This window comes from Chironomus tepperi, unplaced genomic scaffold (assembly GCF_022539635.2).
Source record: "Chironomus tepperi strain 1889 unplaced genomic scaffold, CSIRO-AGI_Ctep_v1 contig_244, whole genome shotgun sequence".
Taxonomy (NCBI): domain Eukaryota; kingdom Metazoa; phylum Arthropoda; class Insecta; order Diptera; family Chironomidae; genus Chironomus; species Chironomus tepperi.
Window position 1 is genome coordinate 456,148 of NW_027226366.1, and position 26,311 is coordinate 482,458.

The 26,311-nt window shown below is 31.2% G+C and overlaps 6 protein-coding genes across 6 annotated transcripts; 3 read left to right on the forward strand and 3 right to left on the reverse strand.

The window, feature by feature from the left end:
• Positions 1–5,166: 5,166 nt before the first annotated feature.
• Positions 5,167–7,389, forward strand: LOC139091490 (forkhead box protein D5-C-like). Its single transcript, XM_070641620.1, has 4 exons — positions 5,167–5,611; positions 5,706–5,778; positions 6,052–6,111; positions 6,318–7,389. The coding sequence occupies exons 1-4, from the start codon at positions 5,407–5,409 to the stop codon at positions 7,387–7,389; spliced, it is 1,410 nt and encodes a 469-aa protein (XP_070497721.1). The 5' UTR covers positions 5,167–5,406.
• A 1,336-nt stretch (positions 7,390–8,725) lies between these two features.
• LOC139091488 (toll-like receptor 2 type-2) lies at positions 8,726–14,453 on the reverse strand. Its single transcript, XM_070641618.1, has 3 exons — positions 13,467–14,453; positions 11,070–11,190; positions 8,726–11,011 (listed from the first exon to the last, which is right to left on the reverse strand). Exons 1-3 carry the CDS (start codon positions 14,286–14,288, stop codon positions 9,084–9,086), a joined length of 2,871 nt encoding a protein of 956 aa, XP_070497719.1. The 5' UTR covers positions 14,289–14,453; the 3' UTR covers positions 8,726–9,083.
• LOC139091249 (venom protease-like) lies at positions 11,864–13,073 on the forward strand. The gene is made up of 3 exons (XM_070641232.1): positions 11,864–12,394; positions 12,456–12,693; positions 12,752–13,073. Exons 1-3 carry the CDS (start codon positions 11,864–11,866, stop codon positions 13,069–13,071), a joined length of 1,089 nt encoding a protein of 362 aa, XP_070497333.1. The 3' UTR covers positions 13,072–13,073.
• Positions 14,454–14,642: 189 nt separating the features above from the next.
• Positions 14,643–18,161, reverse strand: Nrk (Neurospecific receptor kinase). Its single transcript, XM_070641619.1, has 3 exons — positions 17,494–18,161; positions 16,401–17,432; positions 14,643–16,335 (listed from the first exon to the last, which is right to left on the reverse strand). Exons 1-3 carry the CDS (start codon positions 18,005–18,007, stop codon positions 15,953–15,955), a joined length of 1,929 nt encoding a protein of 642 aa, XP_070497720.1. The 5' UTR covers positions 18,008–18,161; the 3' UTR covers positions 14,643–15,952.
• A 259-nt stretch (positions 18,162–18,420) lies between these two features.
• On the forward strand, positions 18,421–24,008 carry msk (importin-7 msk). The gene is made up of 7 exons (XM_070641617.1): positions 18,421–18,575; positions 19,187–20,112; positions 20,335–22,153; positions 22,261–22,330; positions 22,524–22,601; positions 22,659–22,802; positions 22,871–24,008. The coding sequence occupies exons 1-7, from the start codon at positions 18,492–18,494 to the stop codon at positions 22,933–22,935; spliced, it is 3,186 nt and encodes a 1,061-aa protein (XP_070497718.1). The 5' UTR covers positions 18,421–18,491; the 3' UTR covers positions 22,936–24,008.
• A 20-nt stretch (positions 24,009–24,028) lies between these two features.
• On the reverse strand, positions 24,029–24,746 carry LOC139091491 (keratin-associated protein 19-3-like). The gene is made up of 3 exons (XM_070641621.1): positions 24,675–24,746; positions 24,384–24,612; positions 24,029–24,141 (listed from the first exon to the last, which is right to left on the reverse strand). Exons 1-3 carry the CDS (start codon positions 24,681–24,683, stop codon positions 24,092–24,094), a joined length of 288 nt encoding a protein of 95 aa, XP_070497722.1. The 5' UTR covers positions 24,684–24,746; the 3' UTR covers positions 24,029–24,091.
• Positions 24,747–26,311: the final 1,565 nt, after the last annotated feature.

The following is a 26,311-nucleotide window of genomic DNA, read 5'->3' on the forward strand; positions in this document are numbered from 1 at the left end:
GAATAAAAATACACAAGAATTAAGAAGGGGTGATTAAAATACAAAAATGTTCTGCCCGTAAGTAAGCCTGACTAAAAATTTTTATATCCATATTTGAAGAGTGTATTTAATGTTCGCATGTGAATGAATAAATTAAACACTCGAGTTTCATTGATAAAAATGAACAATAAGGAACGACTTACAACAATAATAATTTATATTTCATTCAGCATTTGAGCAGCACACAAGAGTACCATTATCATCCATTAAATAACAATTTTCAATATGAGCAACTTTTATTTACACAGAATGAGGATTTTTTCCTTTTTTTTCAGCAGTTACATAAAAGTTTTCTATCGAAAGAAAAATATTTGCATGAACGGGGAAAAAAATTCATTTTTTAGTTCCACCAAAAAGAAGTAAAGACAACAGAAGGAGTTGAAATGAAATGAATAGAAAAACTTTTTCTTTCCAAGCTTTTTCTTCATTAAAAAATTATTACAAAGAATGAAAAAGAGTAAGAAAACAAATAGAAAATGATGAAAAAAAAGGATCTCGAGTGAAGCAGCAGAAGCAGAAATAAAAAACTCTTTCATACTAAAAGTTTATAAGTTAAATAAAGAATTTATTTTTTACATCATGAGACTGAAAGGATCGAGTTGGAAGTAAGTCACACTCAAGTGATCTGTTTGGTTTTAGAACGCATATTTAAGGTTTGAAGTGTCCATATTAATGTCTTATGAACTGCAGGATAATTGTATTTCATTCATGAAATAATAGTTGAATGTCACGTGAGTCGAGTGGTTTTGTACTAAGACACCTAATTATTGTACTACCGTCCAAGCAGTCATGGGTTCGAGTCTGAACAGGAGAATCGTTTAATTTGTCCTTTTTCGAATTATATGCAGTGGAAACGCAGCTCACAATCACACTTTGTGGTATACGGACAACAAGCTGATAATAGCGTCTTCAAACGAGTGGTTCTAATCTCACTATAAAATATAGGTCCACTGAGTGCAGTGGTCTGGCGCGCCTAAACTCTCGTTAAACAGTCATTTGCTGCGAAGCGCTCTAAACTTCGCTTATATTCTGAATAAACATTTTTAATAAAGATTTGAACGCATCAAACTTGAGTCGAGCCTGCTGATTGCTCTACAGAGGCACCTAAATGCTGTTTCACACAATTAGTTCCTTAACATTCAGCTTTGTTATTGTTCTGATCAGCATATTGTAGAAAATTCCATTCGTGGCAGCCAATTTAGTTTAAAAATAGCAACCACGTTGACATCAGGGCACTTTCACCTAATATTGGCTTTTGGCCGTCAACACTATGAAGTAATACATGATGACAGACACAAAAGACCTACAAAGTGACATCCATCACACTCAATTGCTAAATTTTAAGGACCAGAAACAAACGAAGAAATGAAAAGTATAAAATTATAGAAAGGTATCATGAATGAGAAGAAAATTGTTTAAGGATCTCTCTGCTGGAAATATGTCAGTGTTGAATAGCTTCCACTTACTTAATCCTAAGCCATTTGTGAGCGTGCATTCATGCAATAAAAATATCATTGAAATCATAATATTTTTAAATTTATTGGGTGTCTTTTCAGCTCACAACAAAGGATCCCAGAATTAATTATCCAAGTCATTAAGAAGGATTATCTCGTTTTTATATGAGTGCTGTTGCTATATCGAAATAACAAACAAACAATAAGTATAAATGCTCATGAATGATTAATTTACCAAACGTTTATATTCCATACTTATTTTTTTGCAGTAGCATCAGATAATTGTTATCCGTAACATATGGAAACAAACACAAAAATATTCATCACAGCGAGTACCTTTCGGATAGTAATGTGGAATAAAATATACGGGAATCAAGCTACAAAATTAAATCATGCAGAAATAAAATTAAATCATTTGTCACATGAATTTAATGTCACCCCTCCTTACTACTTGCAATACATTACAAACATTATCGTTCCCTCACCGGATAGAGCTATGCTATGCTGTGCAATTGTCTCACTCGAAACCATCATAACAATAAACGAGCGATATAAGTTAATAATGAAAGGATTAAGAAGGAGTAATAAAAATTTATTGCTTTTTTTCACATTCAATTGTTTATGAATGGTATTGAGGTGGAATTATAAGTAGTCGATTGCAGGGGTGGAAGTGAAATAAGGTGGAATTTATATTGTGCTTTATAATGCTTAAAGATGAAGATTTTTAATAAAAAGTAATAATAATTTTCATTTCCATCCCTATTTGTTTAATATAAACTTTTGGAAATTTGCCCATTTGTTTATTATCCTTGGCACATAATGATTGTTGACTTTTATCGAACTCGGATCAATTTATTTTTTGGTAGAAAATATTTTGAAATCTGATTGCAAATAAATTTTGTGGTTTATTGTTGGTAAATTTGATGATTTATTGGGATTGATGTTGGCATTCTCTGGCTTAGGAACTATTAGAACAAAACAGATTCATTTAAAGGACCATTCCTAGAATCCCTGTTATGTCATTCAATTTTTAGAGAGAAGTACCAGAAATACTTAATATTACCACCAAAAGATTAATGTGAATTGATTCAAAATTGACGTTTTAGATTCATATCGCAGGTAAATCGGTTCTTATATCAGCAATGATAAATTTGCAAAAAATGTTAAAGTGAGTTAAGTGAGTATTGTGTCACGCTCCGTAACAACCCCACGGCAGCTCAGTAGGAAAGAGAACATGACTTGTAATCAAGAGAGTGTAGGTTCAATTCTCACTCGGTCTATGCTACGGAAAAGTATATTTTATTCCGAACATCATTCACGCAGCATTTGAGACTTAATGCAGTATATGCCACTGATGTTTATAAGTACTATAGACAAGGCTCCAGCTCTTTTTAAGGCGTATTCAGTTCATATTCTCATTTTTGTCAAATATCTTAGATTTTAGATCCAAAAATTTTCAATATTAGTGACTTTAGTATCACACAAACTGATTAAAATTGTTAGAATAGCTAAAAAGCTGTCGAATATGACTAGAAATTACCATTTCCTGGGATCAAATCTGTGATCGAATTGGACCCGAAGCTCATACATTGTATTATATGAAGTTAAGTCAGCATCATGTTTCATCCTTTTTAGGGCGAAAATCCGTCAAAATTCACATTTTACTTTTTACATTGAGATATGAATCACGCATGCATAAAAATATTTTCAAAAATTTTATAACAATATCAGTTTTTCCGAGAGATGAAACAAAGGCAGCAAAAGTTGTATTCATATCCAAACAGAAACCAAAAAGTCATTTTAAAAATGTCAATTATGTACTTGAACATTTCAGTATTTTTTCTCATTTAAATGCATAAAACAACAAGCATGAGAGCATGCAATAATAAATATGGCACAAGTTGTGGATAAATATTTTGATGGTAAAAAATATTTCATGGCAATAATTGTGCGCACATTCAGCACATCGAGAGCAATATTAATCCACATAGCTCCAATATAACTTTTTTATATTAGCATCCATTTTCAATTTGCAGCTGCCGAAAATTTTTCCTCATTTACATCCGAGTGTATCAAGCCAAGAAACAGATCTTTTGGTTGTGGCACTGACAAAATGAGAAATAAAATAACAAAATAACAGTGCGAGTCACAAATACACACATAGCATCATCATAGTCAACCCATCCTATTCATCCCTATGCTATATCATCTCTATCCATCTCATTCTAGTCAGTACAATCAGATCACAAATTTGTAATGTTTTCATTGGCGTGGTTTCTCTTAAAATAAATGTTTTATCAAAATAAAGTATACACACAACAATAACAGAGTGAAGCTCAACTCACTCTACGACACTATGTACTATGGATATTGTATAAAATTTCAAAAATAGCAATAGCAACAACACGAGAAGGATGCAAAGATAGCAAAAAAAAATAAAGTTTGTGTGTGTGTGTGTGCGAAATATTTTCGTTCTCCCTTCAATCCTCATCTCGTGCTGTACCATGGTGGAAATATCGTTTCGTGAATCTGGATGTGTATCATAATATACAGCTAACAACAACAAGAATGGAATTTGTTGTTATACGCTTTTATTTAGGTTGCTCTGTTTAAGACTTTCAAATTTTCAAGTACCTACTTCGACCACTTCTACTTAACTTTAAAGGCTGAAATTTGGCATAGTGGTGTATTATAGGCTAATTTAGAACACATTAATAAGATTTTTGAAAAAAATTAAACTTTGCTAAAGTTAGGGCCAAAAAACTAGTTTTTTAAGGCCAAAATCTACGATTTCTTGATATATTTCTACTTTCATGGAAGCTGGAGAGCTGAAATTTGGCATGAAAGTATACCTTAGATTTCTCTGTATTATAGTAAAAAGAACTTTGCAAAATTTCAAAATTTCGTAGTAGTTAGAGCCAAAAAACTAGTTTTTTTACTCAAAATTAAAGGAATTTTCGACATATTGACCACATTTATTATCCGATTGATCTGAAATTTCAACTAAATCTTTCATAAACCATTCTTAATAAAAATCAAAAAGAAATTCGTGAAAATTGAAAGTTGACGATTTTATAATAACAAACCCTAGTTTTTGGGGTGTTTTAAATTATAAATTTATCTTCAGGGAACACAAAATCGAAATTTTTTAAAATGTGTGTACTCTGTTCTATTTAGGATCAAATTCATTTCGAATTAAAGTTGAAATTGTCCTTTAAAATCAATTTTTAGTCTTCAGTAGTGATAGTTCGGATGCTAACAATTTCTGATAAAGAAAACTAAAAAGTAAAAAATAAAAATATGTAAAAAAAAATTTTTAAAGATACGCTTTTATTTAGGTGCAATGAAAAGTAGAAAATAATATTTAGATTCCAGTCTCAAATTTAAAAGAGACAAACTTTTAAAATTCGATAAAGAAAATTATAATAAAAGCGTGGGCTTTGATAATGGCTTTTGTAGATTCGCCCACGCTTTTATTATAATTTTCTTTATCGAATTTTAAAAGTTTGTCTCTTTTAAATTTGAGACTGGAATCTAAATATTATTTTCTACTTTTCATTGCACCTAAATAAAAGCGTATCTTTAAAAATTTTTTTTTACATATTTTTTTTTGTCATACAAAGGCACAAAATTTTCGTGCTATTGCCATTCAGTTACAAGATTTTTGGGAAATTAGACATAATTTTTTTGTATTCCTTTCTTGTTTTTATTTTTTGGCGTTCGTTGTAACAAGGACATCGACAAATATTTTTGTAACAAAGATAAAATGCTGTCAGTTGAAATCGAGAAGCGATAGAGTTAAGTGTGGAAATAGCGGAAGTGGAGATAAAGAAAATCTCAAGTGAGATTTTTTTTTTTCAAAAAATAATAATAATTGTACAAAAGGACAGAAAAAGGAAGTAATAGTAAAAAAATGCATCCATCATTAAGTTCTGTGGATTTTCACAATGCACAATCAGCATCTCCATTGCCATGTAAAAATAACAATAATAATTTAACGAATAATAATGGAAAAAGTAATGAGCAAACAAAGAATGATGAGAAACGTTTGGATAAGCAAAGAGATGCTTCACCGACTTCATCGACAGTAAAGCCACCGTATTCATACATAGCACTAAGTAATTATATTTCTTCTATCTCTTTTATCTAGAGATGAAATTTACTGTCTCAGTGATTAATTAATTTTCAATATTTTAATTTATGCAAATTCAGTAACAATGGCAATCCTTCAATCACCGCAGAAAAAGTTAACTTTAAGTGGAATATGTGAATTTATAATGAACCGGTAAGTGGATTTACGGGATAGACTTTGTTGAGTTAAATTGGATTCATTCACATTTGTCGAATGATTTTAAATTAACAACCACATCGTCGGCAAAAAAGAGCATGAAAATTGTTATTATTGGCATTTTGTTAAAGTTATTGTTGTCCTTAAACATCTCAGTGATGAGAGTAAGCAAACTAAGCTTGCAAGGCATGGGTTCGATTCCCATTTAATGTTATTTAAACCAATTTTGTATAATTTTTAAAAAAAAAAACTTTTTTTTTGATTCCACAGATTTCCATACTATAAGGAAAAATTCCCAGCCTGGCAGAATTCAATCAGACATAATCTAAGGTAAGCATTGGCTGTTTTTTTTTTTCAAAAATCGCAAAACGAATATGGCGAACAGCATTAGATTTCCCATCCCTTAATTATTGAATCAAGGGTAAGGAACAATTCAAAATCCATTGATTACTCTGTTCCTTACCCTTAGTCATAACTGAACTAACTTACAAAAAACCATCACTAAACTATTTCATTTCCATCCCCAAAATATTTAGTTTAAACGATTGCTTCATCAAAGTACCCCGAGAGCCAGGAAATCCAGGCAAAGGAAACTTCTGGACACTCGATCCACTCGCCGAAGATATGTTCGACAACGGAAGCTTCCTACGACGAAGAAAACGCTACAAACGAGTACAACTACACCCCAATCTTCCATTTACAAACATGTTTGGACCATTTCATCCATTTTGGATAAGAAAACCAGTTCCTGTTATTCCCTCAATTCAATTTCCACCCAATATGCATCATCATCCGTCGGCAACACATCCACCAATGGCACATCATCAAAACTCATTTAATTCAAATTGTGTACCATTTAGTTTCATAAATTTTCGCGGAACTAATCATTCAGTGATGCAATCGAGTGACATTGATGATCGGAAAGTATCAAGTCATAAAAAAGAATATTTTGATAGTGCAACAATTGAATCAATTAAAAATGAACTATTTAGTGCTAATAATAATGTGGCAAGTGGAAAGTTTAATAATAATGATATGCAGCACACACAACAAAATAGTTTTAATAGTGCATCAACGACAACAACAGCGATAAATAATTCTTATGAAGATGAAGATTTTAATAATGATAATATTGACGTCGAAACAGATTCCGATAATGATCAGCACATGAGTGATGTAAAACAATTAAATTATCATAATTTAAGTGATTCAACAACAATTAAAAGTGAGGAATGGAATAAAATCATGAAAAATACAATGATGCTCAAATCTAATCATATCGAGCAATTAATTACGTCTGGAAATGACTCAAACTCGCCATTACCGCAATTCCTTCAAAGTGATGCCAACCAAAATAATGTAGATGATAAAATAATATCAAATGACATTAAAATTGATTCCGATACAGAACAAACAATCAGTGGTACAAAAGACAGTAAAGTCAAACGATCCGTTTACGCGACGGATGATGATGACAATGAGTTTTTTCACGATTCCTTTACGGAACATAATTTATTAAATTTAAGTGATAAGAAAAAGGGAAAATATGGAAATACGAAAGGATTTAGTATAGAGAATTTAATCGGTAGAATAGTGGAGGATAGATAAATGTAATTAAAGAACATACCTTTGTGAATAGATTTTTTAAATGTTCTATATCGAAAAAAAATTGTTTGAACTTTCTTTGTTTTTAAAAAAATGATTAATCAAGAGAAGATGATTCTATAAATGTATAAATTCACACAAAAAGATAATCTCAAAATTGGTTTTAATTAATTTACTTATTTGCATATTTCTTTACGGAATATTCGTGAAATTTTTCACATACTGGATTTTATTATAAATGGAAGTGATGCAATGCAACTGTTAATCAGTTATTTGTGTATTTGTCTGTGAAGAAGATCAGTTTTAAGATGCATCAAGTAAGAGATTTTAATTTTTTATTCCTTCAATTTTTGATTTTACTTCTTCATTTCCACAGACTAAGGTCTCAATGTTTTTCATCTTTGTTTCTATATCTATCATGGTGATATTCTGTGGACAGGAGGTTGAAGGTCATAAGAAGCACAAAGATGACACTCCGTACTTTTTTGTGTTTCAAGGATACGAATATCCAACTCAGAGGCCAGTGCAACCAGTATATATTGTTAAAAACATTGGATACGGTAAGAATTTTAAAAAATCGTCCTTGATAGATCTCTGAATCTACTAATTTAACATCCTATAATTATGTTTGCGAGTCTGATTTGCTGATTCATTCGAGTATATTTTTTATATTCATTATATGTTCACGACAAGCAAACTTTGAACTCTTTATGTTTCTTTTGTAAAGTAAAAGCTCAAAATCGGTTCTATTTTGGTTTGGAAAATTGGTTTGAGTAGACTCGGCTCCATATAAAATCCTAGTCGACTATGGGATCTATATAAAGCTTTGATTGCAACAAAAAGGTGTCAATTTGACTTAATAATGTTCAAATTATGCGCAAAATATTTGGAAATACGATGAGCCGTCTGCGAATTTGATCAAATCTTACCACGTAGATAAGATCGACCGTAGCTCAAAAATGTTTGGGCAGCACTGATTGTTTGATACTAATTAGTAGTGTAACAAATTTATAAAAATACAAATCTTACCAGTTTAAATTAAAAAGTCACAATTTTTAACCAGTTATCACTTTCAAGCCTTTCTTAGAACATTAAAAGAAATTCCATCATTCCATTGATCAGCTATTCAAGATGATTCATCAAGCCATAAGTCAGTCTCAAGTGAGAAATCGTGTCTGCAAAATATATTTATAAAAGGCGCTAATGAAAATTTGATTACTTTGCCCACGAGATCATTTAAATAAATAATTGATCCAAAATTCTTTTGTTGCCTTTTACGCATGTAGTTTGACGGTTTTTCCGGGAATGGATTAAACTGCATTTAAGAATTTCCACAAAATGATTTAATTAAGCACTGAACTTTTTATTTTTATTCTGTATAAATAGTTCCTATACATTAATAGATTAAGACTAAGTTAGTAAATATCAATAGTTATCTTAACTTATTTATATCCGTTCTCTCTTTACACAGCACATCAAGGACAACCACACGTCATCCAGAAACAAATCATTAAGTATAAGAATGTTGGACTATATAAATAGTTTGTTATTATTAAAAAGTAAGAGTTATGAACTTAAAAATTAATATAAATTAAATCAAATATCACTTGTGATTGATGCTAAATATTTTGTTAGTTCTATTAATTATCAAATTTTTTTGTACAAAAGGATGTGAGATGTATGACTAAGTATGACAATCATGCCGTGCTTCCATAATTCTCATGTTCCCATTTTGTTGATATTATTGATTTTTTCAATCGCTTCCAAAACAGTTGCTTCTCGTCATTTGAGCCATTTTGTGGCCATTTTATGTATGTTTTAGTTCTCATTAAGTACCTCAATGTCTTTGGTTGATCTTTCACTTGAATATCCTCAAGTAGAACAACAATTAATTTCTCCTTCCGCGTCTCAAGCAGTCGATGTTGTGCTAAATTCATTTCAAACTGGCACCATTGACTTTCTAAGAATTTTTCGGATATGAGCAGTAGAAGACATCTTGATCTATCCATACATGAAATTATATTCTCTAATATGCCATATCCAACAGTAAAATCTCTTTCATGTAAGCAAACATTAATGGATTCCCTTTTCTCAATATTTGGAATAAACTCATCCAACACCCATGGGCGATTATAGTCAGAATAGCTTACAAACACATCATACAGGAATACATCAATTGATGATGTGCTTTTTCTTCTCACAATTGTTTCCTTTCCATCGTCATCATTGTCAGTCATGAAGCTTAAAATTGCAGAGTTTTTACAAAGAATACAAAAGTACCGGATATACCACCACTTCCAATAAATAATGAACAATAAAAGGATGAATATTATCATTAAACTTAAGGAAGTTGTGAGTGTTATTATGACGATATCATTTACGCTACTATACTGTGGATTACTTTCAGTAGGATTTACATCATCACAAAAGTCAATTAAGTCGAGCATTGATTGGTTTAGCTTTTCCGTCACATTTATGCACTGATAATCTTCATTATTCTCGTCATAATCAAACAGAATCGTATGAAATGGATAATCGTTCAACCTTTTTACATCCGACACTGAAAGGAATTTTGATTTTCGTATATAATTGTTCCTGTTAAGTGCCTCAATACTTCTCAATATTTGATTATAAAACTTTTGATATGTTCTTGAAATTATATCATATTCTGGTCGCAAATTACTTCTCATGCCAATAGATACAGTCTGTGGAGTTGTATGTGTAGAGTCAAAATCAAATCTGTCTTGTAATTCCGCCTTATTTGCATTCCTCGTTGACTCAAATAGAATAAGCATAAAATTATGTAAACTACAACTACATTCAATTTTATTCTTTCCAATTGCCAGATGTCGTACGCTCAGTAAATCTTGTGCCATATCTTCTGTAAGCTTTTGTATAGCATTTTCTCGTAGATTTAAAGTTTCTAACTCTTGATTTTGTTTAAACAGTCTAGAATACCAGTTACCCAATGAATTTTTCTCTAGATTTAAATCCTTTAAATACAGCATATGGGAAAATGAATTGTTGTCCAAATATCTGATTTTGTTGTCGTTTAAATTTAAAACTCGCAAATTTATTAAAGGTTTTGTCCAATCTAATTTCTCAATATTTGCATCACGTGCATCAAGCTGCTCAAGTGTCGATGATATTGTGTGAAACATGCTTTTTGTTAAATTTAATTGAGTATTTCCGGACAAATCTAACATTTTCAATTGTGTTAAATTTGACAAGAAATTATCTCCAGTTGTCTGTAGTTCTGTGTAGCACAAACTCATTCCGATCATGGTTGAAGGAAGAGAATCCAATGCAGAAATGGCACGAGTTTCAATTTTAGTATGTGAAAAATCCAAAAACTGCAAATTAATTAGTTTCTTGAAGACTTTAGGTGTCATTTTTAACGGATTTGGCAATACTCCATTTTCTGTTTTTTCTTGATTAAATGACAAGTCCAAATGTATTAAGGATGGTAAATAAAATGCTTCATCGTCAAGATTTGCAATGTTATTGTTTGATAGATAAAGATATTCTAATTTTTCAAGTTTATCCAACAAATCTCTTTCAATTGATTTTAATTTGCAGTTCCTTAAATCTAGTTCCTTCAAGTTTGGCAAGTTCAATGGTGTTGCTGTTTAAATAAACTATTATTAAATTCAATTTTTTATGAAATATTAAAATCTACTCACATAAATTTGAAAAATCATTTCCAGTCAATGATAAGTATTGAAGTGTATAGGATGAAGCATCAATTATATGAGCTGGGATTTGCTTTAAATTGTTGAACGCTAATGAGAGTATTCCAACGCTCTACCAATAAAGATAAGACAAAATTATAAAAATTTATTGCTTATTGATATTAATTTTGTTAACTGTCGGTGCTTCTACTTTTTAACTTATCACAATAGCTGACTATTGGTATCAGACTTTTACAACACGACTGCGTATTGTGATTGTTGTCAGCAAAAAACAACATGACCCAGAGTTCAAAGAACTAATACATATATAAGTGGTATTTTCCCATATTTAGTAGATCATTCTGATGGACATCTCATGAACAGAATTTAAAATTTCAAAAAACCGTTAGACAGAAAATTCATTCATTCTTATTCATTAAATGAGCTTCTACAGATCTTCATATAACATGCCCAACCCATCGAAGTTATATTTCATATTCAAGAATCTATAGCTTAAAATCTAATTCCATTCTTCATTTTGATGATGTTTTCGCCTGTAGCATGCAAAGGAAAGTTTGCGTAGAGAAGATATCATCGTCATCAAAGGGCAGCACACTTTAAGAAAATTTTTATGAGTAACATAAATTCCATTTTTTTAAATGCTTACGTACATGTGAGAAGATGCGACAATAATCATATTAAAGATGAGAAAAGAAGACAATATAAAAGGGATGATAATTCCAACAGAATCATCATTAATATCGCAAACTCCGTAGTGTAAAGTTCAATAAAAATAAACAAAAAATATGTTCATCAATAAAATTGTGATTTTGACTATATTGCCACTCATAAGTAGCTTTACCATAAAAGAAGAATTAGTTTATCCAACTGAGGATAAAAGTGTAACATGTAAAACAAAATTTAATGAAGAAGGAATTTGTACAGAATTAAGGAAATGTACAATTGCGTACAAAATCTATATATCTGATCCATCAAAAATGACAAAGTGTGACGAAGCTAAAAAAATTATCTGTTGTCCATTTGATCCTCAACAATCAAATACAACATCACTAGTCGGTAGATCATCTACAAAATTCCAAAATGCTCTCTGCAAAAATGTCCCCAGTCGTGTGAAAATTGACGAGCACATTATTAAAGGAGAAAAAGCAGGAGTAGCTGAATTTCCATTCCAAGTCGCCATTGGATATGACGAAAAGAAACTGAATAAATTCAAATTCGAGTGCGGTGGATCATTAATTGCTGATGATATTGTATTGACTGCTGCACATTGTGTCCATAGAAAAGGAACTCGCCCAATGATGGTTCGAATGGGAAGAGTAAGTTTGAAAATTAATCAAATTCGGAGTTCTATTTTTAATTCAATTTTTAATCATTTAGACATCTTTAGACCTAAATGATGAAGATGATGAGTCAAAAGTTCAGGACATTAAAATTAAGGCCATTGAAATCCATCCATACTATAGTGCCCAGAGAAAACACAATGACATTGCAATAATCAAGTTGGAAAAGCCTTTTAGTCCATCTGACTCAGTTGGAACAATTTGTCTTTCGAGTAGAGACTCAGATGCTCCAAAGGATTTCATCGTTACTGGATTTGGATCAATTTCTACTGATAGTAAATAATTATTGATTGGGGTTTTAAATTTAAAAACATTTATAAAATTTCATTACAGGAAAGATTTTATCAGACTGGCTTCTAAAAGGAAAGATAAGTGAATATCCACATGATAAATGCAAATCTGACTATCAGATAAGTTCTATTAAAACATTGCAAATAATCGATTCTCAATTATGTGCCTTAAGTGACAAAGGAGTCGATACATGTAAAGGAGATTCAGGAGGTCCTGTTTTTTATGAGAAAAATAATATATGTTATTTGTATGGAATTACGGCGAATGGTCTTGGATGTGGAGCTCCAGAAATTCCATCAGTTTATACAAAGGTTACAAAATATCTGGACTGGATTGAAGAAGTAATGAATAAATTTGAATAAAATATAACTAGCCTTTTAGAAAAATTTGTTTTAATTTGAGACCACACATGACCTTATTAATAAAACGTAAAATTGCCCTGACAGCATCGTGACGGCTGATTTCGACCTATTTTTATCGGCAAAAAAATGCGATTCGCCGCATTGTACCGTTCTGGAGGATTGACTTAACCAAATAATTGAATAAAATGCTAAGTCACATAGACCTTCATCTGAGGACTAAATTGAATCAGTTTTGTCGTGTAGACTACATGACCCAGGGTATATCAATACAACGTACCTAGCCACAATTTATGTCTACTGAATTAAATCAGTCTCAAGTATGATTCCTACTCAATTTATTCCGCATTTCATTAAAGCACCCAACATTTATCACGATTAATCTAAATTAAAATTACCTCCATAGGATCTTCAAGTTCCGTTTCCGACACATTTGATTTATCCATAAATTCTAAATCCTGCGTATCCACACTATCCATTATAACATTTTTCTGCAGCACTCCATTCGCATCAACCCATTTTAATATTTCATTAAATTTTCCGAATAAGCATTCAGCTGTATATGACGGACTTGATGGAAACGGATGCGATGTAGTTGTTGTAGATAACAAACTTTCTGTCGTGTCTGCTTCAATGTACGAAGTAGTTGATAAGGTAGATGATAACGTTGTTGATACTGATTTGCTTTCAGGTTTTTCTTCCGATGAACCTCTTCCACCTGATCTTTGGGTTGTCGTTGTTGGTTTTTTGGTTGTTGTCGTTGTTGGTCTTTTAGTTGTTGTCGTTGTTGGATTCCTTGTGGTTGTGGTTATTGGATTACGAATTGTTGTGGTTATTGGATTCCTAATTGTTGTCGCTGTTGGTCTTCTAGTTGGCGTTATTGATGGATTCCTAGGTGGATTATCGTTTTCTCTAGAATTTTCTTCATACAAATCAGCAGGTAAACTATTATCCCGTTCAATTGTTTCCTCTGGCAGCTCATTTGTATCCACATAATCACTATTTATTAACTCACTCGGATTTATATCATATTCCGTTGGTAGTTCATTTAACAGTTCGTCTCTTCCGACATCATTATTTGGAATTAAATCATTAAAATTTTCGCGATTGCTTATTGCAATGGCAGTCGAATCTGTCAAAACTATCAGAAGCACTACAATAGTAATGAATTTCATTTTGAACATTATGATAATCATATTAGTCAACAATCGTAAACACATGTGCTAATTGTGCTTTTTTTTGTATATTTTTAAAAGTCTATATGAGCGACCATTCAATAAATATTTGCAAATCAATTTCACTTTGATTAGTCAATAAACTTTGTTTTTCACAGGTATCGCGTTATTTGCGGCCGTTCGCGAGGCTCTCAAAAACACTACTGATGTAGCAAAATAAAAAAGACCATCAATGTAGAAAAATACGCTTCTTCATCGGTTAAATGTGTATTTGATATCTGTCTTTCAATTATGAAGATATAAGAGAGACATCAAAATATCAGTGAGTAGAATTGTACTTGTATTATGATAATAAAGAGAATTGTTCGAACAAACATGACGCTATTAATTTTTCCGGGATTTATACTTGATAGTTTTTCATTTATTGAAATCTTTCTGCACAAAATTTATGCAAAATACAAAAATATCTTATTGCTATGAATTTTAAAAGGATTTTTTTAGCCTTTTATTCCAGCATACGCATTCTTACCAACTGTATATGTGGATAATCAGCTATTATTCTTCATATATGATAGCTTTTCGACCATATTTATACCAGGAGTGTCAAACCTGATTCCTGAAATGTACTCAATTCCAAATTCATAGGATTGGATCCTTAAATTTGCTTTAAAATACCTTCCCAAAAATCATGGTGAGTCAGGAATTGGGATGCGTTTCAGGAATTAAGTTTGCTACCCCTAATTCATACGAGGCAATAAAATTGCAATCTTTTCACATAATTATCAGGTGTAAATAGATAATAGCACCTAATAATTACATTAATGTTTCTAGCGTTTTGATAACAAATTTCTGTTATTGATTCTGATTCGAGTGGGACTAGATTTTCAGTTTCAAGCTGTTTGTTGTTGTATTTAATTCAAAAAATCAAATTTTTGCAGGTTAAGTTACAGCTTGAATTTTGACATTTTCAACGGATGTTTAAAATTCAAGTTTAAAATTTTAAAAATGACCGTTATTTTGCAATAGCTTTCTTCGTTTAAATTGAATTCTCAGATTGCGTCTTAATACTCGTCATCAACATTGCAACGCATAAACATTTGAAAAAGACAATACAATCTCAATTCCTCGAGAATATCTCAAGCTATATGCTTCTTATCAATAATATTATTTTTCTTTATAAAAAAACACTAAATTTTTTCAATCAAACTTTTAAAGAAAAAGTTTTTATGGCAATCACTCAATAAAGCAATTTTTGGATTTGTCAAAATCCTTAAAATTATAAATCAATCGTTTAGTATTAATCGATGTACAAAATTAATTTTGATTGTTAGTCTTACAATTTGTACGGAAATAATAAGCTAGCCTAAAATAATGCTTTGAGATCGGCAAAATACTTATTTTTTTGTTCTTTGGTTTTTGAGATTCGTTCAGTAAAAATAATGATAAAATGGATTTAAGTGGTCCTTATATAACAGTCATAGCTATTGTCACTCGTGATATAAATGAATTAAATCTAATAGTACTGGTATAAAATAACTTAATACATAAATGCACAAACGTTTACAAGAAATCCTTAAACTGTCACTTTCATAAAAAGGTAAATATTCGACTTTGTTAAAAAATTAAATGTGTAGAATGATAGATTTATGATTTTAGTAGAAAAAATTGATAATTCAAATCATAAATCGTATTGGAAGAGATTAGTTCCTTTAAGATCCTCCTCGAGAATCGTAATCGTAGCAAATCTGATGAAGATTTTGCTGTATAAAGTGGAAACTTGGTCGTTGTTCTGGCTTTCGGTTCCAACATTGTCTCATCAAGTTGTAAACACAGTACGGAGAATTTTCCGGGCAACTTAACATATTTCCATCTTTGATAAACTTGACGACCTCTTCGTGCGTCATTCCAAAATATGGTTGCATAGCAAATGAGAATATTTCCCATAAGACGACACCAAATGCCCAAATGTCACTCTCAATTGTATACTTATTGTACAAAATGCTTTCCAAGCACATCCATCGAATCGGAATCGCGTCATCCTCGCCTCCTTTGTAGTAATCTTGTCCGTATATCTTGCGTGATAATCCAAAATCTATGGGAATTTGAAATTTTAACATTTTAATCTGATTCCAATACGAAATAAGCTTCAAATCTTACCTGCGATTTTGACAACCATGTCTTCATTAATCAAGCAATTTCGTGTAGCTAAATCGCGATGAACGAACTTCCTCTCTGATAAATAGACCATTCCATTAGCAATTTGAAGTGCGGTTCCTAATAAATCGCGATGTGTCAATTGTTTAGTAAATCCACCCGTTTTAACTTGATTTGATGTATTCATAGCTGGCGAGCATGATCGAAGGAATTCGTTGAGATCTCCTCTTGCCATAAATTCAAAAAGTAAGCACATTGGACGTCCAATAGCACAAACACCCAGTAATTTCACAATATTTGGATGATCAAATTCAGCAAGTAAACAAGCTTCGCGTTCAAAATCAGATTGCATATCTTCTGTAGCTTCATCTTTAAGCATTTTTACAGCAACTAAAGTAAACTCTTCACCAGGAACTAAACGAGGAGCTTTGCCTTGAAAAACACGACCAAAGGCTCCCTGACCGAGATCTTTGATATAAATGATATCATTACGTGGATATTCCAATTTCTCTAATTTTGGATTTAAATTTGCAGCAGTTTGATGATAATTAGCATTAGCAGGAAGTTTATTCATGTCTACATTTTGAGTTATGACAGTAAAGCCGGCAGTTGAATGATCACGTTTGTTATATCGAGAAACACGATAAATGAGAAGAATGCATACATGAATTATCAAAATAGTTACTAAGCCGATAGATCCTAATATAAATATCATCATAGGTGTAAAGACACTTTCCATTTCTAATTTAGGATTGTTCAAATCTAATGTTGCAATATTTTCAGTGGAATTAGGGCACAATGGAATATCACAAAACTGCCATCTAACTGATTTATCCTCGGTATAGCACCAAGGCTGATTCATTTGCCCACCCACATTTCGGCAATAATTTTCAGCATCAATGAGTTCGGGGAATACTGGGGGAGGCGTATCATGACTGTGCGGGACTTGGCTAGTCCACTTTTGGCAGGAAACACCAGTTTCTGTATAATTCTGTGTTCCTAAATAATGCTTTCCATTTCCAATGCGGCAATCGTCTACAAATGAAATTTATAGCTATTAAAATATTCACGAATACAAATTGGATATAAATCTTACATGTAACTTCAGCTTGATTCATTTCCACAAGTCCCATATACGAGCAATTTGGTACTTTAGATGTTTTATTGTATCGAGGCAAGTCATTGCATTTTGGAAGTCGGAAATGTCCTTTGCTTTTTAGCTGTATTTCTCCTCTTTGTTTCTTTTCTTCTAATAAGACCCAAGTATCGTAGCAAAAAACTTTCTCTACAGCAATACAGTCCTCATAGCACAGTGGTAATGGTGTATTTGTGCCATCAATTAATTTGCATCTGGGGAAAGCATATGCACATAAAAGTTTTGCTGCTGGTTTTTGACACAAAGGATCTAAATCCTCAATTAATTCCTTGAATAATCCATTCGCTATCTTCTCATTTTCCCATCCACCGTTTGATGGATACCATACTTGGAAGTTCTTGATATATGATTTACAAATCTTTCCAGCATAAGGAGCACAATAGCCATCTTCCAATTTAGAGCAATTTATTAAGCCATAAAACATGAGAAAAATTATCGCCTTTATGTTAAACATTATTTTTCACGTTTTATTGAATGAAATGTATAAAACTAATATGTGACGTCAATTCTTTGGCATTTTAAACACAAGTTTATGTTATTTTTACGCACTTATGATACGGATATACTATAATTAACAGTAAATTATTATTTTTTCACAATAAATGTTTTGAAATTTTCACAAAGCATTTTTACAAAATCCTTTTGAATTTTACAAAACCGTTATTTTCAACTGTTAATATTTTCCATTAATTTTAAGCAATTACAACTTTCATTTAACTCAAAAGGTAAGTTATGGTAGATAATTGCGCAAGAATGTCAAAAATATTGATGACATTAAGTGTAGATTGAAAAAACAGTGATGAATAAAAAAATTGTCAACGGCTTCTGAGATTCAAATTTGAGACCAACAAATCCCTGCAAATCGTATTGTAAAAATCTTCATCTAATTTTTCACAGCATTAATTTTTAAAAAAAGTTTAGTAATAATAGCTCAAATCATGGATTCGCGCAAGATTGTGGAAGTTTTGCGTGCAACACTGGATGCAAATCAGCAACAGCAAGCACACGATCAGCTACAACAGGTATGAAAAGCTGTAAAACATAAAATATTAAATGTGAACGCATGTTTTCATTTGCGCTCAAATATTTCAATTCATCAATGATTCATGATGAAAATTCCACATTTTCATGTCATCTCCAATAGATACAATGAGGAACTAGATCGAAAATGATTGACCTTGAAAAAAATCATGAACGTTCATTGTCCTTTTTTCGCGTTAAGTGATGCAATTTTTTTTAGTCCAACAACACTCAAAAAAGCTTATTCGTTAGATTCTGATTCGTGGAAATTCGCAGTCATTACGGGTCGACCGTATGGCAAAAGTTGAAGATATTTACACTAAAATGAGTGTTTGATTGATACAACACATGTTCCTTTTAAAATTTCATGAATATCATATCCAAAAATAACACATATTCGGCTTAGTTACTCATTTCCATATCATAACCTCATTCCTGCATATATACAGACAATGTATGTATCGCGGAGAAGGTACAATCGTCCGTAATAATAATAGTTAATCAATTTTTCGTATCACGTTCGTACAATCGAATTTCTGCTCGGTACGAAGAAATGATTGAATAAAAATTTCATGACAAAATGCAATTGGATTGATTTATGCTGTATTTTTAGGTGCACAAAATTATTGGGTTTGTGCCTAGCTTATTACAAGTTGTAATGCAAAATGATGTTGATATGCCAGTACGTCAAGCAGGTGCCGTCTATTTAAAGAATACGATAACAAATAGTTGGGAAGATCGAGAAACTGAGGCAGGACAACAACTTGTATTTTCAATACATGAACAGGATAGAGGAATGATTAGAGATAGTATTGTTGATGCAATTGTTTTAGCGCCCGAACCAATTCGTGTACAATTATGTGTATGCATTAATAACATCATAAAGCACGACTTTCCTCATCGATGGACACAAGTTGTTGATAAAATTAGCATTTATCTACAAAATACTGACGTTAACGGATGGAATGGAGCACTGTTATGTCTGTATCAACTTGTTAAAAATTATGAATATAAAAAATCAAATGAACGTGCACCGCTAACGGAAGCAATGAATCTTTTATTGCCAATGGTCTACAATCTTATGATAAATCTTCTTGGACATGATCCATTAAATGACAATGATCAGTTTGTATTGCTACAAAAATTGATTTTGAAAATTTATTATGCATTGACACAATATGCATTGCCACTTGACGTTATAACAAAGGAAATGTTCGCACAATGGATGGAAGTTTGTCGTCAAATTCTTGATCGTCCAACAAATGCACAACGACTTGATGAAAATCCCGATGATAATTTAGAATTACCGGAATGGAAAGTTAAGAAATGGGCATCGCATATTGTTGCACGTATGTTTGAACGTTATGGAAGTCCAGGAAATGTCGTTTCTAAAGAATATGAAGAATTTTCAAAATGGTATTTAGAGACATTCTCAACAGGCATCTTACAAGTCCAATTCAAAGTTCTAGATGATTACAGAAAGAAGCAATGGGTTTCGCCACGCGTTCTTACTGACATTTTGAATTATATGAAAAATTCGTAAGTATTTAATTAGCACATTCATCTCTTCTTACTCACTTCTGACTTCTTATTAGCGCAATTGTTTACTCTTAAAACAAATGCTTTTGTTCTAATTTTGACTGTCTGTCCATCTACATTTTCAATTATTTTTTAACCGTTAATTTTTTAAAAAAGTTTTATGGCTAATTTAATTAATGACACGTATACTAATTTACTTTCTATCTGTACACATTATTTCAGAGTATCACATGCACATTCATGGAAGATTATTAAGCCACATGCCATTGCGCTGATTCAAGACGTAATTTTCCCACTCATGTCATTCTCCGAAGCTGATCAAGAAATGTGGGAAATGGATCCAGTTGAATACATTCGTCAGAAATTCGATGTCTTTGATGACATTTCATCGCCAGTTCCAGCAGCGGAATCTCTTCTTCATAGTTTGTGTAAAACACGAAAAGGAATTTTGAATTCTGTCATGACTGCATTTTTCCAAATTATCAACAATCCAAGCATCACACCAAGAGAAAAGGACGGAGCATTACATATGATTGGAAGCTTAGCTGACGTTTTACCAAAGAAGAAAGTGTTTAAAGATCAAGTTGAGACATTGCTCGTAACATACGTATTTCCAGGATTCCAAAGTCCACAAGGTCATTTGAGGGCAAGATCCTGTTGGGTTCTTCACAGTTTTAGTGAAATTAGAATAAAGAATCCGGAAAATTTAGCAAAAATTATGCAATTATCATCAAATGCTCTCCTTACTGATCCTGATTTACCCGTTAAAGTTGAAGCTGCCGTTTGTATTCAAATGTTCTTAGTATCACAGCCAGAATCAAGTAAATTCGTTGAAGCACAAGTTAAGCCAATAACTGTTGAATTATTGAAAATTATCCGTGAAACTGAAAATGAGGATCTTACAAATGTATTGCAAAAGATTGTATGCCAATTTACAGACCAATTAGTTCCAATTGCTGTTGAAATTTGTCAACATTTGGCAGCAACATTCAGTCAAGTTCTTGAAGGCGATGATTCTAATGATGATCGTGCAATCACAGCTATGGGATTATTAAATACAATGGAAACCTTATTGTCTGTTATGGAAGAGAAACCTGACGTCATTGCTAGTTTACATCCAATTGTTTTACAAGTTATCGGTCACATCCTTCAAAATAATATTAATGAATTTTATGAAGAGGCCTTTTCGCTCATTTACGATCTTACATCCAAGAATGTATCACAAGATTTATGGAAATTATTCGAATTAGTTTATGCAATGTTTGAGAAAGACGGAATCGATTATTTCCTTGATATGATGCCAACTTTATACAATTATGTGACTGTCGATACGAATGCCTTCTTACAAAATCAAAATTACGTTTTGGCACTCTTCAATATGTGTAAAACAGTTTTAACAAGCACTGATGTTACGGAAGAATCGGAATGTAATGCAGCTAAATTATTAGAAGTTATGATTCTTCAATGTCGTGGACGAATTAATGAATGTATTCCAACATTTGTAGAATTAGCATTAGGACGATTAATTCGTGAAGTAAAAACATCAGAATTGAGAACTATGTGCTTGCAAGTTGTCATTGCTGCTTTGTATACGAATACATCACCGCTATTGGATATGCTATCTAAACAACCAATGCCCAATACTAATGACTCAATATTATCGCATTTCGTTAAGCAATGGATTCATGATACAGACTGCTTTTTAGGGATTCACGATAGGAAATTATGGGTTGTTGGGATGTGCACATTAATATCTTTAGGAAATGCCAAGCCACAAGTTTTAAGTGAAGTGTCAAATGATATTATTCCATCACTAATTCTCATATTTGATGGACTAAAACGGGCTTATGAAGCTCGTGCTGAAGCAGAGGAAGAGGAGGAAAGTGATGAGGATGAAAACTTAGAAGATGACTGCGAGGAAGGCATTTCAAGCGATGAAGATGAAATGAACGAACTAGACAATTCTTATATGGAACGTGTTGCTGAATTAGCAAGGAAAAACGGAGCCGAACAAGGTCTAGAAATTACTGCTGTCGTAAAGGTATGCATGCTTATATCTCATCTGATTAATTTATTTTGAATTCTACAAAACCGTTAAATTTTTGAATCCGAAATATATTAAATGATCTTCGTTTAAATTTATTTTAGGATGGAGATTCAGATGATGATGATTCGGACGATGATGATTTCGATGAAGGTGAGGAGACTGCTTTAGAAGGTAAATAATTGTTTCAAAACTTTCTATTTGTTTTTTAAAAATTATTTTCTTCAAAGCTTTTTGATTTTAAAATTTACAAAACCGTTGAGATTCAATTGCTTTCAAAAGCGCTTTTGAATTTTACAAAAAACGTTAAATTTTGAAATCGAAAAAGCCGTTAGTACAGTCAATAATCAATCTGCTTATTTTCTAGGTTTTACAACTCCATTAGATGACGAAGATTGTCCCGAATATATAGATGAATATATCGTATTTCAAGATGTTATGCAAAGTAAGAAACTCTTAATTAATTTAATAAAGTTCAATTGATTTACGATTTATTTAACAGAATTACAGCTACAAGATCCAACTTGGTATACAATGCTTAGTGTAAATTTAACAGAAGAACAGAGAAAATCATTACATCAAATTTTAACAACAGCCGAACAGAAAAGGAATCAGAAACGATCAGATGCTATAGAGAAAAGTGGAGGTAAATTGCTAAGAACAACAAGTTGCTTGAACACATTTTATTGACATTTTGTGTTTTTTATTCAACAGGTTTTCAATTTACACAACAAGCTATTCCAACATCTTTCAATTTTAGCAGTCCACCATCAAATTAAACACATTATATCAACTTATTTTGAGTAGATAATAGGTTTGGATAAAAATAATTATTTTTTTATTACGAAAAAAGTAACGTTTACGATGTAAAAGGAAAAAGTTACATGATGTGAACCACAAGAATATTTTTTTTTCATCTCTTGTTTGGAAAAACAATGAAATAGCGACCTCATTTATATATACATAAATATTAGTTCATTCTTTTTTCTATTTACTCTTGATTTTTTTGTTAATTAAAATATTTTGCTTCAATTTTATTAGAATTTATCGATTATATAATTAAGTTGATGATATTATGAAATAATAATATACTTTTATCCATAAAACAAAATTTTCTATGATGCTTCATATTATTTCCAAAAACATAAAAGAGTTGCAAATTTTGACATTTATTTCGGGTTTTGTTTATGAGATTAGCATGAACAATGTGTTAATTAGCGCATTTTCTCGAAGTAACTGCTATGTCAAATATGTTATGACCGTACTTTTTTCGGAATTTGAATATTGTTCGTTAATTTTTCAAAATTTAAATTTGACAAGTCGGGAAAATGCGCCTGGTTATTAAATTATTTTCAATGATTGACCATTTTCAGACATAAAAGTACTTTTGGACATGAAAAACAATGCGCTTAATTTAATGAAATTAAAAATTATTGAATCAAAAAAATGACGTTTTGTGAAGAAGTTTTAAGGAAATGTTAGCTAGGATGTTAAAAAATTCAATTTCGCGTTCGTTTTTATTTTAATTTATTTATTTTATTTCTTGTTCTTAGTTTTTTTTTAATTTAAAAAAAAGAAAAAAATCAAGCAACTATTTTTCTCTGCGTGTGCCACGAATGAGCTTCAAGTAATGTTCACAAATCACCTCATCATAGATGAAAAGAATTAAAAAATACCTAATTAAAATAAATAGAAAAACTATATTTGCAGTAAATGAATGTACATAATTTTAAGTTCATTGACTCTTATTACAATTTTCATTAACAATAATATCCGATACGATATATAAACGAACCAATAAAGTGATGAACATGATGCTTGTAAAAGAAAAGATACAAAAAAACAACGGAAATGATTTTGTTTTATTGATTTGGTTTATTTAGTTATTTTTTATCACATTTTCAGAAGGTGTTAGTTAGTGATTAGGTTCAATGCTTAACCAAAATGTCTCCAGCCATGTCCTCCGAATCCGCCATGTCCCAAACCTAAACAAAATAGAATTTAAAAAGCCGTTAAATTACAATTTCGAACCTTTTAAATTCTAACAATGCCCCAGAGCCTTACAAATCCCCTCAATTTTAGAACCATTCAAATTCAATATGATTTTACAAAACCCTACAAATGTTTAATCTAATTTTAAAACCGTACAAATTCAAAAGGAATTTGAATTCTCTTTGACAGTTTGATTTGTATGTATGCTCAAATTAAAATATTAGTAATTCCTTACCAAATCCTCGTCCAAATCCAAAGCCACCATAATGTCCCCCAAAGTGACCGAATCCTTTTCCACTAAACAAGCCAAATCCACCATATCTAGATTCAGCTCCACTTAAATCTTGATCCTCACTATCGACAGATTCATTACTCTCAATTGACACTACCTGATCGTTTTTCACATCTTCACTTGGATATGCAGCAACAACTGCCAACATCAAACACAAAACAACGAAAACTTCCTGAAATTTTATCACATTTTCAATATTATTCACTTTACATGCACAGAAATGAATTTCCAAACCTTCAACATATTTTATCAAGTCACTGTCTGATCACTATTTTTAAATTAAGTCTGTTAAGCAATGCTACTCGTTCAGAGATTGAATTAAAAATGTTTCTTAACTTTGGACGTATGTTCTTTATATAAGCAATGCAATGAAATGAATGAGATATATGTAATGGACAAACACGTGTGTGCTGTTGATATTTCTAAGTTTTGATTCTTCATTACATTCAGACTGAATCAGTGGTGCATTGATGTCTTTAATTGCACAGAATGAATGAAATGTAAAAGGTATTGATGAATTATTGGAGATATGCACACTGTAGTGCATGGTTATTGAATTTTCTGAATTTTGTTAGCTGCAAATTCAAAGATCCAGGAAAGCATCGACTGTATGTTACAATTTTATATCCTAAATCCAAAGATACAATAATAATGAACTAAAAAACAACACAAGACACTGTGAATATAATTGAATAACAGAAAAATCACATCATTTATTGTACATTCCTGGATGATTACATTTTGAACGCGAGAATTATCCTCGAATTAAAGAATCATTAAACATGATGATGAATTTCCTCGAAATCAGTATTATTTAAAGGAAAATCTTATTAATAAATTAACTTAATGCGTCAAACTATCAATAACTCCATGTTTATTGTAGAGAACACGTGAAATTATCAAAGAATTTCCCTCAATTAACAAAAAAAAATTAACTTATTCTAACTATTCCATTTGTGATAAATTAACATAATTAAATAATAGTTCATAGCAATGCTTTATTGATGCTCTTTGTTTTGTGAGTTTTATATTTCAAGTCTGACGGTTTCTTTTCATATTTTGAGCTTATTTCCTCCTGGAAATTTCGGTCTCTTCTGGATGTATTTCGTCGTCTCAAAGCATCTCGTACCACACTTAATAAAATTGCCTGCAGATTGTGTCGTCTACGGTTCTGATTTATATCCATTCTTTTAGTTTTTAATTGAATTTTTAAAATAGTTAAAGCACTTTTAAGAAACTAAGGTACGACAATAGTCTAGGGATGGACACTTAAAATTTGATTTAGATTTTGTTACATCAAATTTTTATTTAAAAGGCTAGAGAAATGATTACTAGATGTTTATTTAATAAGTTAAGGAAACGTTGTGAATAGCGTATCATACAATTAGCAAGCTTAATTCAGGTAGTTAAATTAAATTGAAGCAAAAGTTCTCGAACCTAGTGGAAATATTTGAATTTAAATTTTTTTAAACCGTTGAAATTTTCAATAAATCAATGAACAATGAAAATTATTGAAATTTGTTGTAAAATCCAGCTAAAAATTACTTCCTGTACCACAATTTCAGTAAATTGAAACAATGTGATTGTTATCAATACTTATCTCATGAATTTATTCTCCTTTCTTTAGAAAATCTTCGAGTACAAAAAATATGAACTTGAAAACAAGTATTTACAAGAAATTCAATTCCATAATTTTCTATAATTAATAAAGGACAAGGTTATTGTGTTACTCAATTCTTGTACACTGCATTTCTGGTTTCAATTTCAGATGTTAAACTAAATTTCCCATAAAGGTATATCTCAAATTTCCTCATCGCATGAGCGTTTACGCATTAATTTACCTTTATTTTGTGCAGTTTAAATGACATTCT